Genomic DNA, 12,500 nt, shown 5'->3' with positions numbered 1-12,500 from the left:
ACATGTAAAACAACACACACACACACGGTCAGCACAAGCGTACCTGATACGTCTCCAGGTGAGGGAGCGGTGCGGCCGATGTTGGTCAGCAGGTGATCGATGTTGGGAACCGGCTGAGACTGAACCGTGCTCTCCTGCTCCACAGACGTCTACAATTCACACCACAGTGTTGAGTTTAAAACAGAACGAAGTAAAGATCCGTCTCTAACTGTAAATAATCTGCACTCCACACGGTGGGAAAACACACCAACACACAAATAACAACATGAACTGGTCTCAGGTTTTCACTTCGATACTCACTACAGGTTCTTCATCTCCATCTTCTGAGAAGAACCAGTCATACTGAGAGAGGAAGAGGAGGAAAAGTCATTATTACTCACCTGGAAAACAGTTAAACTGGTCAAATAAAGAGAGGGAAGGATTAAAGAAAGAACAGGAGACTGAAAAAGACATGAAAATGAGAATGAAATAAGAAATATTCAGACAGAAAGTAAGTAAGAACAGAGGACGGAGAAACACACACACACACACTATATAAACACACATACATACACATACACACACACACACACACACATACTGTATACACACACACTGTATACACATACACAGACACACACACACTGTATACACACATATATACACACTATATACACACACACACACACGTGCATATACACACACGCGCATACACACACGCGCGCATACACACACGCGCGCATACACACACGCGCGCATACACACACACGCGCGCATACACACACACGCGCGCATACACACACACGCGCATACACACACACATACATACACACACACACAGAGACATGTATACACACAGACACACACACATATACACACACTATATACACACACACACACACGTGCATATACACACGCGCGCATACACACACACGCGCGCATACACACACGCGCGCATACACACACGCGCGCATACACACACGCGCGCATACACACACACGCGCGCATACACACACACGTGCGCATACACACACACGTGCGCATACACACACACGCGCGCATACACACACACGCGCGCATACACACACACGCGCGCGCATACACACACACGCACGCGCATACACACGCACACACACGCATACACACACACACGCGCATACACACACACATATACATACACACACACAGAGACATGTATACACACACACACACAAATACACACACACACACAGACATGTATACACACACACAAATACACACACAAATACACACACACACACAGACATGTATACACACACACAAATACACACACAAATACACACACACACCTGCTGAATGAGCGTCTCCACGATTTTGTACTGATCAGGCATGTGAGTGACCATGTGTGTCATGTTGTCCTCTGAGGTTCTGACCAGCGTCGGGCCGAACACGATGGCCAGGTTACGAGGCTCCATCTGACCAAACGCAAACAAAAACAGAAACAAAATCAACAAAATCCATCCATCCATCCACTCATTCTGCTGAGTTTATTTTCACTCATTATTTTACTGAGAGAGAGAGTAAACTGGAGAGAGAGAGAAAAAAAGAAACAGAAAATCTTTTATTAAATCCCAGCCCCAAATATTATTAGACATCTAAACATTACAAGAGCTTTGAGGATCAGTACCTTGTTTTTCTCACAGTTCTCAGAGACGGTCTTTAAATGACCAGACAGGAACTTCAGGGTTTCATAATGATGCTCAGGAAGCTCATGGATCTGAGAAAGAGAAAGAGAGAGAGAGAGAGAGAGAGATCAGTGGTTGGATCGTCCTGCAGCACGCTGGAGTGTTTGTGAAGCTGCAGCAGCTCACCAGTCTCTTTAACACTTTTAACCGCTCCACGCCGTCCTCCGTTCGATTCGCCTCAATAAAATCGGAATACTTCTCTGAAAGCAGAAGAGAAAAATCACAGTGTCATGACTGAGCGTGTCCTCTAGGGGGACGAGACACGATCAGAAAAAGATTCCTTACACTTCTTTCTATAGAACAGATGCCTTTCTGTTAATAATGTAGGAAAAGTGTGTACCGTTAGTAAACAGAGGGTCTGGGAGTTTCCTGAAGAAGGATTTGAGTAAACTGGAGATGACGTTTAGATCCCGCCATTTCTGTAGGAGGGAGAGATATAAAAACCCTGTTCACACTTATCCTGGGATTGTAAGCTATGGTCACATGACTGAAAGCCTCAGTGATGATTTGCTGTGCTCAGGTCACTCACGTCATCGAGCAGGTCCACGTCCGTCATCCCCTTGGTGTCCAGCTCCTCTTGCATGCTGGAGATGGCTGCGTTGTTCCCGGGGACTCTGTAGATCCCTGTGTACTCCAACCCTCTCTCCTCCACCAGCTTACAGCACACCTCCACTATCAGAGGAACAAACTACACACAAACAGCAGAAATCTTTATAGCGCACTGACAAAATAAGTTAAAGTATTAATAACAAGTTGGCATCTTTCATTAGGAAGACAAGCTCATTTGCATAAAATGCAAAACCTACTTTTTAACACACCGATAGTGACTGTGTGTGTCAGTGTGTGTCAGTGAGTGTCAGTGTCAGTGTGTGTCAGTGTGTGTCAGTGAGTGTCAGTGAGTGTCAGTGAGTGTCAGTGAGTGTCAGTGAGTGTCAGTGTGTGTCAGTGAGTGTCAGTGTGTGAGTGTCAGTGAGTGTCAGTGTGTGTCAGTGTGTGTCAGTGTGTCAGTGAGTGTCAGTGAGTGTCAGTGAGTGTCAGTGAGTGTCAGTGTGTGTCAGTGAGTGTGAGTGTCAGTGTGTCAGTGTGTGTCAGTGTGTGTCAGTGTGTGTCAGTGAGTGTCAGTGAGTGTCAGTGAGTGTCAGTGTGTGTCAGTGAGTGTCAGTGAGTGTCAGTGAGTGTCAGTGAGTGTCAGTGAGTGTCAGTGAGTGTCAGTGAGTGTCAGTGTCAGTGTGTCAGTGAGTGTGAGTGTCAGTGTATCAGTGTGTGTCAGTGAGTGTCAGTGAGTGTCAGTGTGTGTCAGTGTGTGTCAGTGAGTGTCAGTGAGTGTCAGTGAGTGTCAGTGTGTGTCAGTGAGTGTCAGTGTCAGTGTGTCAGTGAGTGTGAGTGTCAGTGTATCAGTGTGTGTCAGTGAGTGTCAGTGAGTGTCAGTGTGTATCAGTGTGTGTCAGTGAGTGTCAGTGAGTGTCAGTGTGTGTCAGTGTGTGTCAGTGAGTGTCAGTGAGTGTCAGTGAGTGTCAGTGAGTGTCAGTGAGTGTCAGTGAGTGTCAGTGTGTCAGTGAGTGTCAGTGTGTGTCAGTGAGTGTCAGTGTGTGTCAGTGTGTGTCAGTGTGTGTCAGTGAGTGTCAGTGTGTGTCAGTGTGTGTCAGTGTGTGTCAGTGAGTGTCAGTGTGTGTCAGTGAGTGTCAGTGTGTGTCAGTGAGTGTCAGTGAGTGTCAGTGTGTGTCAGTGTGTGTCAGTGTGTGTCAGTGAGTGTCAGTGTGTGTCAGTGAGTGTCAGTGTGTGTCAGTGTGTGTCAGTGTGTGTCAGTGTGTGTCAGTGAGTGTCAGTGAGTGTCAGTGTCAGTGAGTGTCAGTGAGTGTCAGTGTCAGTGAGTGTCAGTGTGTCAGTGAGTGTCAGTGTGTGTCAGTGTCAGTGAGTGTCAGTGAGTGTCAGTGTGTCAGTGAGTGGCAGTGAGTGGCAGTGAGTGGCAGTGAGTGGCAGTGAGTGGCAGTGAGTGGCAGTGAGTGGCAGTGAGTGGCAGTTTCAGACCGTGTCAGTTTCAGTGAGTGTCAGTGTCAGTGAGTGTCAGTGAGTGTCAGTGAGTGTCAGTGAGTGTCAGTGAGTGTCAGTGAGTGTCAGTGTCTGTCAGTGAGGGTCAGTGAGGGTCAGTGAGGGTCAGTGAGGGTCAGTGAGGGTCAGTGGCAGTGAGGGTCAGTGGCAGTGAGGGTCAGTGAGGGTCAGTGAGTGTCAGTGTGTGTCAGTGTGTGTCAGTGTGTGTCAGTGTGTGTCAGTGGCAGTGTGTGTCAGTGGCAGTGTGTGTCAGTGTGTGTCAGTGAGTGTCAGTGAGTGTCAGTGAGTGTCAGTGAGTGTCAGTGATGGTCAGTGATGGTCAGTGATGGTCAGTGATGGTCAGTGTCAGTGAGTGTAACAGTGTGTGCAAGTGTGTATCAGTGTCAGTGTGTGTCAGTGAGTGTCAGTGGCAGTGTGTGTCAGTGATGGTCAGTGTCAGTGAGTGTAACAGTGTGTGTAAGTGTGTATCAGTGTCAGTGTGCATCAGTAGTGGTGTTGTGTAAACACATTGTGTATCAGTGTGTATTGTCCTCACCCTGTTGTCCTGTGCAGGAGGACAGTTGTCCAGTCTCACTCCGAACATCACACCAGCTGTGGGCTTCTTCTCCTGTGGCTTCTTCTTCAGCCCTGGGATTCCTCTCTTCCAGGCAGCTTTGTCCCGTGGTGGACTGGAGTCGTCTGTGACACAAAGTTTTATATTAGTTTAAAATAAAAAGTGATAAAACATAAACCATTTTTAAATGAATCCGTGTAACCTTTACTGCTCCTCTCCTGCTCGGTCCTGGGAGAGTGTGTGCTCTGACTCCTGCCCCCTGTCACCCCCAGCAGGGTGTGTTTAATGCTCAGAGACTGTCGCAAAGCTTTGGGTGAAGGTTCTGTCTTACTAGTAGGAGCACTGCAACACACACACACACACACACACACAGTCAGCTGTATATAATAATACTGAGATGACTCTTACTCGTCCCTTCTCCACCTTTACCATGAACAACACTAACAAGCCTCACCTCATGGAGATGTACTCTTTAATCTTCTTGTTGATCAGGTCGGTGCTCGTTACACCAGCGTTCTGTACCAGAAAGCAGAGTGAGCATGTGTTTCACTTTCCTCACATGTACCACACACACATACACACACACACACACACACACACATCTGAGATAAGGAGAATAACAGAACCACCACCACTAAGTAGGCGTCACAACAACAGACCAAACACTGAAAAGCCTCCTTCAGCAAACACTTTACTCAGATTATTATGTAAGAGAGAAACAGTTCGAGTAAATTAATCACAATCTGAGTTACAGTTAACACCCCAGAGATAATAAGAGAGATAAAAAGCCGGTATATCTCCCGTACCGTGTGAACGAGAGGTCGCTGTGAAAACAAGAACGTATTAGAAGAACTACAGGAGATGAAACAACACCTCCTGGCCAATCAGAAGCCAGGATTAATAAGATGTTTAAGATAATAAGAAAATTGACATAAGTGCTGTGGTTTAAGAGGAATAAAACACTCAGTGCAAGCCAGTCAGTCAGAATCGTGCAGTGATCACACACACACACCTGGTCATCCATGTTGCTGTTCTCCTGAATGGCTCGTATCCAGGACAGCATGTCATCGCGACTCTCGGCCTGGAACAGGTACTCGCAGTCGGACGTGGTGAGCCGGAAGACGTTTTTGCGCTTGGTCTCGCTGTAGGAGATGTCGATGAGGCAGGCTTTGATGCTCACCTGCTGCGGATCTTCGTCGAGCTGCGAGTGTACGTGAGCCTCCTTTCTGTCCTTATAAAGGAAGACGGAGTGGCCTCGCAACACCGCATACATCTGCTTCCACGCCCGCATTCCTCCGCCCACACGCTACACAAGAGCATAACGTTAGCATGACGTTAGCATGAGACCCATCACGCTTCTAAATATCGTGCTCCTGCCTGAGTATCAGAGCGATCAGGCTTACTTTGTTCTTATCCACGCTGAGCTGACGGAAATGCAGCCAACCCTCCTTAAAGAAATCCGTGAAGATGTCCGAGCTGGAGTCCCTCCTGGAGCTGGACTCGTCCGACGATTTGTGACCGTCCAGAGCCTTCGATTTCAAAATAAACAAATAAAATTATCACCCAGCGTGATGAGGCTAGTTTCACAACGGCATCTTACATCGTCATGTAAATGACATCATAGTTCCTGTCCTAAATATTATTGCAGGCAGCTGAAGATTTCTAGAGTTCTACTTAAAAATAATAAGATCAGGAGTTTCCATGGTGACAGGTATACGGTTATTAAACAAAAAAAAGATGTGTAAGGAACACCTCACCTTCCTGAACACCTTCAGACTGGGTTTACTGGAACGCCTGCGAAGACAAGAGAGCAGAGGAGCCTTTAAACTTCACCTCCTGTAATAATATACACCTAAACACCTCGTACAGACAGAACGACGCCTTACCGTCGCCCCTCCTCCCTGTACGTGTCCAAACCTTCGTCGTACGATTTGGAGCGTTCTGTTTTACTTCCACTCTGTTCTAGGATAGCGCTCCGGAGCGATTCTGTAGACACACACACACACACACACACACACACACGGTGAAAAAGTGAACAGTGTCCTGTTTATACAGTAGTATACAGAGAAACAGGGGTGTGTCTCTCACCCTGGTCGTGAGACAGCTGCCTGCGCATGTGAGGGCTGGGCGTGTCGGAGCCGTGAGAGTCGGCCGCCGCGCTCTGAGCCGCGGAGATCACAGCCGAAGCGGAGATGTTACTGCCGTCCTGATCCACGCTCGGGCTCGCCGGCTCGTCTGGAAACAACACGAAGGAAATTACATAATGTTAAAATCAAACTGTGAAAGAAATACACAGTGTGTGTGTGTGTGTGTTAGAGACAGATAGATAGAGAGAGAGATAGACAGAGAGAGACAGGGACAGAGTGAGAGAGAGAGAGAGAGAGAGAGAGACAGAGACAGAGTGAGAGAGAGAGAGAGAGAGAGAAAGACAGACAGAGAGAGACAGAGAGAGAGACAGAGAAAGAGAGTGAGAGTGAGAGAGAGAGACAGAGAGAGATAGAGAGAGTGAGAGCGTGAGACAGAGACAGAGTGAGAGAGACAGAGAGAGAGATAGAGAGTGAGAGAGAGAGTGAGAGAGCGTGAGACAGAGACAGAGTGAGAGACAGAGTGAGAGAGAGAGAGAGAGAGCGTGAGACAGAGAGTGAGAGAGAGAGACAGAAAAAGAGAGTGTGAGAGAGTGTGAGAGTGAGAGAGAGACAGAGTGAGAGAGAGAGCCAGAGTGAGAGAGAGAGAGAGAGGCAGAGAGATAGAGAAAGAGAGACAGAGAAAGAGAGTGAGACAGAGAGAGTGAGAGTGAGAGAGAGACAGAGAGAGAGTGAGACAGAGAAAGAGAGTGAGAGAGAGACAGAAAGAGTGTGAGAGAGAGAGTGAGAGAGAGCGTGAGACAGAGACAGAGTGAGAGACAGTGAGAGAGAGAGTGAGAGACAATGAGAGAGAGAGAGAGCGTGAGACAGAGACAGAGAAAGAGAGTGAGTGAGAGAGAGTGAGAGAGAGAGAGAGAGAGAGAGAGAGAGAGAGAGAGAGAGAGAGAGAAATCTGCATGTATTTGTCCTTATTCTTGATGCTGTTTTTAATGTTTGTGTATTAATGTGATTATTGTAGTCAGTACTAATGCTGAGTGCTGGACAGATGGCTACATTTTGTACAGACGCCTACACACTTCACCAGATTAGTCACGTCGGACCTAAAGACGTGAAACTGTCCAGAACGATAAATAAATAAATAAATAAATAAATAAATCATGTGGTCACATTGCTCTGATTAAACCCAGGAGAGGAACCGAGTAAAACTGAACACCTTTAATCTGAGCTTTAAAGAAAAACTGCATGTGTACGAATCATTTCATACTCAAGATCAACAGAGTTTGAATTTCTGTTAGATTTGATTTATTTCATTCGCTTTTGTCCATTTCCCAAATTTTCAAACGTCTGATAAACTCCTGAAGTTCCTGAATCCATAAAAGTGACGAGAGAAACCTCCAGATCGCTAGTTTAAAATCCGATCGCACCTCTGAGACAAGCTGCAGTTTGGTGTGTGTGTGTGTGTGTGTGTGTGTGTGTGTGTGTGTGTGTTGTATATAAGTATTTGTTGTTTAAACATCAGTTGTGGACGTTCAGGCTTGATTTGAAGTCCACAGTGAAACTTTTCTGAAATTGAGGACGGTTCGATCCGCCGTGGTTTTTTTCCGTGTCCTGTTTTTCTGAGAGCTAAAAAACTTTTGAGGTCCCGAGTCTAAAAAAGCCCAGAGTACAAAGCTGCTCTGCGCCGTGGGGCTTCGGGGGCTAAAATTAAACGCCATGCCCTAGTTCCAGTCACGGCCGGAGAGGAGCGAGGTGTGAAAACACAGCGGAGCTCTGCAGTGCCACCTGCTGGTCTAAAAAAAAAACCGCAAAAAAACACTTTCTTCTGCTGACAAACCTCAAGTCACTTTAAACTTTCCTCTTTGTTAGAAATCACCGAAAGAAGGAAGTAGAAAAGAGCAGCAAAGCAACAATCCTGCATACGGTGTAACAGGAATATTCTTTTCTGGTTCGTTTATTCTAATCTGAGCTTCTTGGTGAAAGTGAACACCACGTCAGGTCACGTTCAGAAAAACATTCACTAGAGAAAGTTAAGAAACTTACAGCAGGTAAGAAATAAGATGCTGCTGCAAATCTTAATATTTCATCATTATTGTCACATTTACAGACGGGTATTTTTAGATTTATTTACAGAACGTGACATGAATCTGAACCCGAGTTCTTCCCTTCCCACGTGTTTTGTATAAGGGAAATAAAATGTGGTCTCATGTAGGTCTGTGACAAGAAACCCAGACGCACAACCGTACTATATTTAATCCACCTGATACACTGACGCAACACTCGCCGCCTGTCACTAAAATCAAGAGCAGAACCATTCGCTGTGACAGGAAGCCGGCGTTCGCCTCGCAGAGTCTGTAGAAGACGCTTCTGTCATCCGTCATCTGAAATTAAACGCGTTTGCAACACCGACGTCTGATCCACAACGCTGGTTTGTGATTGGACGATTCTCACCAATCTGACTAATCAATCTTCCCGACAGGTTTCCTCTTAGATACACCACATCACGTACACGTTATATCGTCGGTCATGGCGGTAACGTACGCTGGAATCCGTGCTCTGGGATTTACACGTGCGAGCTCTTTCCTGTGGCCCGACGGTTAGCTAACGATTAAAAGCTGAACGTAAAAAGAAATCGATGCGGTCCGTAATGTAACGCAGCGAGAGCCATCAGGGAGCAGAGTGGCTATCGATTTATAAACAAGAGAATGTAATGAACTCGTTAGAGCTCCGGTTTCTGCGTATTAATAAATCCAATCAATTACCGCCAGATGGTGAGTTTAACCGAAGTCTAAAAGAGTGAGCCGGAAAAACTCGCGCATGCTGTGACAGGTTGCGGTTTCCATAGCAGCATCTGACTGACAGGAACGTCTGTGGCGGATACTATGTGTAAAACCGTTGTGTCCCAAAGTGGGAGCAATCGTGGCAAAGCCTTAAATTTCATGATCAGGGCAGGGAAGGTCTTGTCACACAGATCCACAGGAATGCTCTCTAAACAGAGTTACTTATCAGAATAACAGCAACACTATCACCTCACCGTAGGTCCGCTAACTGCCGTGCAATGCGAAACAACTGTAAAACTTCGTTTGACCTCGATTGTTGAAACTATTTCTAATATTTACTAGAAATTGTAAATGATTTCAAAAATAGAATATTTTTTACAAACTCTCCAACTCTGCCTTTCCCAATTATTGACTCAAACCAAGCAATTATTTTTACACACACACACTTCCTGAGATTGTTGCTATGGCGACAGTCGGCGGCACTTACCGATGAAGGGGATGGCGTCGAGCGATTCGTTCAGGTTAGCAGAGCTAAACAGGGAGCCCTGATGCTCCTGCGCCTGAATGTAGGAAGGATGGCGTAGCGGTGCAATTTTCCCTGCTGTTTTTTCTCGCATCACCACACCTTCCACAGGACTGCACCCGTTCACCGGTATTCCCTTGAGATCCCGCGGGTGGATCCTTGTGCCCCGAGTTTGCCTCTGAGGCGTAGGTACGGAGCAGGAGGTTGACCTTTGATTCACCGAGGATTCTTTAACCGGTTCTGTACTTTGCATTGTCTCTGCACGAGTCCTGGACTGCTGGCTATCCGCCGAAACTGTAACATGATTACTGAAAAGTCTTTGGTCTTTACATGACTGCACCTCCTTGGACTGACTTTTGCTGGCACGTGAAATTCTGTCGGAAGAAACGACAGGAGGCGGGATGTCCGTTCTACAGCTCAGCTGATGTGGCCCAGACCTACCACGGACGCTGTTTCCGTAAGAATTCTGATACATCCCCGGTCTCTGGGGAGCGGGCTGCCGATTAGGACACGGCCCTTGTTCTGTCCTGCCGTAACCTCTCCGCTCGACAGGCCACGGAGCCATTTCACCGTGCTCGATGTAGTCCGTGGAATGAAAACGAGCATTCCGAATGATTCCGTCCGAGACACTCCGAGGAGGCCAGTCTTGTGCTCTGGACACTCTTTCCACCCCTGTCATCCGGTCCTGGGAGGCACTGCGAGGCGGAAGCATAGGGGGTCCTTGATAGGACCGGTCGTGGGACGTACTCCTGCGTCGGACTTTATTGCCCCAAGTAGATTTTTGCGCAAAATTTGAAGAAGTCTGAGAAGCAGCAGCAGCAGCACGCAAACTGTCCAAGCGCTCCTGGATCGTCCGACTGTACGCGTGGAGGCCTTTGTGGTCGATGTATTCCCTGTAAGTCTGATATGTCCGCCAGTCGATATTCTGATGGGAAGCCGGAGATACGGATGAAGAAGACGGGTGATAACGAGGCGGTGGAACAGCATACGAATCTCCATGGTAACCAGGAGAATACAGGTCAGGTTTGCGTGGGTGAAGATATGACCTCGTTCTCATCAGCATAGGATCGGGAACAGTGGGAACCATGTGGGCCACATGGACATCCGCCGGCACCACCACCGTCCGAACACTTTCATTGCACACACACACCGCCGTTTGCGTCTTCGGGATCCTCGGTGGAGGAGAAGGTGGTACTGGAATCTCCATGCGGTATCCCAAATCCGACTGCAGCCCCCCTGTGGCGCCGATTTCTGTCGCCTCAGCCATCCCGAGAGGTTTACAGTCTACTCGAGGGTAACATACGGGAGGTGGCTTCGGGATGTGGCGAGCGTTTCCGCTGTAGGCATCATGACCTTTAAGGTAAGCATCCTGCGAGTACGCCTAAGAAAGAGAAACTGGTGTCAGATAAATATTTGCATAAATGGTGCTGAAGCTACCTTTATAATGAGGATACGAGGGTGCTGTAGCTGGCGTGTGGGAGTCTGGTTAGGAGTCCCGATTTATGAGAGTATCAACATTCTGAACTAAATGCAAATCAGTATTTAGTAACAGGTGAAAAAAAAGGGTTAAAAAGAATAAACACAGACACAAAAAAGCAGTGGGCCGTGAATGCATGTTATCTAATCTCATCTTGGTGAACAAACAGGTCGCCACTTCCCTTTAATGACAATCACAATTCCACATGCTGAAACCACTGACATCCAAATCGCACAAATCCGCATGCCAAAGCTAAACATTAGCCACATTAACTATCATTTCTGTGTTGTTTTAAATCCCGAACCCACCTGTTGGGTCACCAGACGTGTCCGTAGAGAAACAGAGGCCAGGGGTGAACGGTTGCCCCCGCTACACACCGCGCTAAATCTGACCTCTGTAATCATAATCTCTGAGATTCTACATGAGTCCAACACGGATTGTGACGAATCTTCGAGACCTCTGTTAGAAACGACTGCGAGTCAAGACAAGACGAGAGCAGACACGAGCGGCGGACTTTCACCTGACATACCTGTAGAGTCGGGTTACCCAGAGCCGGACTCTCATTGGTGGAGAACTTTGCCCCTCCCTTGCCAAGTTCCAGAGGTCAAAGTTCTTCATCGGGGAAAAAGACCGGGACGATGATGATGAATTAAATAGGGCGAGGCATTGTAAACACGCCGGCTGGCTGGAAATCAAACAGGTGCATGCACTCTACGAGCGATCGGCACGCTTATCAAACGTCCAGAACAACCAGCTGTACATGCACCACATCTGGGATGATGACGGATCATGCTACCACGACGACACGCAGGGTTCTGGAGCTTACCACACCAGCGATCTCCCGTGAAAGCTGCAGCCATTAGATGGCATCAGGAGTCATGAGGATGAAGAGGGAAAAAAAAAAAAAACAGAAAGGAGAAAAATTTTAAAAGAGGCGTATTGAAGTCGTTACGTAACATCGTACGAGACGCTAAAAATAAGGCAATGCCACCTGCTCGCTCTCGCTGTTTCATGATCCAAGCGGCAAACGGTTGTCCGTCTCCTTCCACTCGCTCCATTTTTTAGCCGCCAACACACACAGTCTTTTCTCTCCCTCTCTCACTCACACACACTCACACACACCCTCCGAGAGCTGCGACCGTTCACATGACAGAGGCTTGATTATACATTCTGTTCAGATGGCAGAGCTCTCCCCCTCCTCCCCTGCCTTCCACACACACACACACACACACACACACACACACACACACACACTCTCTCTCTCTCTCTCTCTCTCTCTCTCCCCCTCCTTCTCACTCTCCCACACACACACACACCCCCCCCACTCGACTACT

The 12,500-nt window shown here is 47.5% G+C and overlaps 1 protein-coding gene across 4 annotated transcripts in view; it reads right to left on the bottom strand.

Annotated features, from left to right (window-relative positions):
- Positions 1 to 12,500, bottom strand: part of arhgap21b (Rho GTPase activating protein 21b) — a 30,719-nt gene that overhangs the window by 7,421 nt on the left and 10,798 nt on the right. For 2 of the 4 annotated variants that reach the window (XM_060873727.1, XM_060873726.1), the window contains exons 8-23: positions 9,654 to 11,070; positions 6,394 to 6,540; positions 6,192 to 6,291; positions 6,063 to 6,099; positions 5,709 to 5,834; positions 5,318 to 5,611; positions 4,760 to 4,821; positions 4,508 to 4,647; positions 4,288 to 4,430; positions 2,233 to 2,391; positions 2,044 to 2,122; positions 1,830 to 1,903; positions 1,646 to 1,735; positions 1,308 to 1,433; positions 301 to 342; positions 44 to 149 (exon numbers count right to left, since the gene is read on the bottom strand). In XM_060873727.1, coding sequence (XP_060729710.1) covers positions 44 to 149; positions 301 to 342; positions 1,308 to 1,433; positions 1,646 to 1,735; positions 1,830 to 1,903; positions 2,044 to 2,122; positions 2,233 to 2,391; positions 4,288 to 4,430; positions 4,508 to 4,647; positions 4,760 to 4,821; positions 5,318 to 5,611; positions 5,709 to 5,834; positions 6,063 to 6,099; positions 6,192 to 6,291; positions 6,394 to 6,540; positions 9,654 to 11,070 — 3,142 coding nt within the window. The other 2 variants (XM_060873729.1, XM_060873728.1) reach the window with 2 other exon arrangements.

The sequence above is a fragment of the Tachysurus vachellii genome, chromosome 7, assembly GCF_030014155.1.
Source record: "Tachysurus vachellii isolate PV-2020 chromosome 7, HZAU_Pvac_v1, whole genome shotgun sequence".
NCBI classification, from domain to species: Eukaryota; Metazoa; Chordata; class Actinopteri; order Siluriformes; family Bagridae; genus Tachysurus; species Tachysurus vachellii.
Note: the sequence above shows the minus strand (reverse complement) of the source record. Positions and strands in the feature narration are given on the sequence as shown.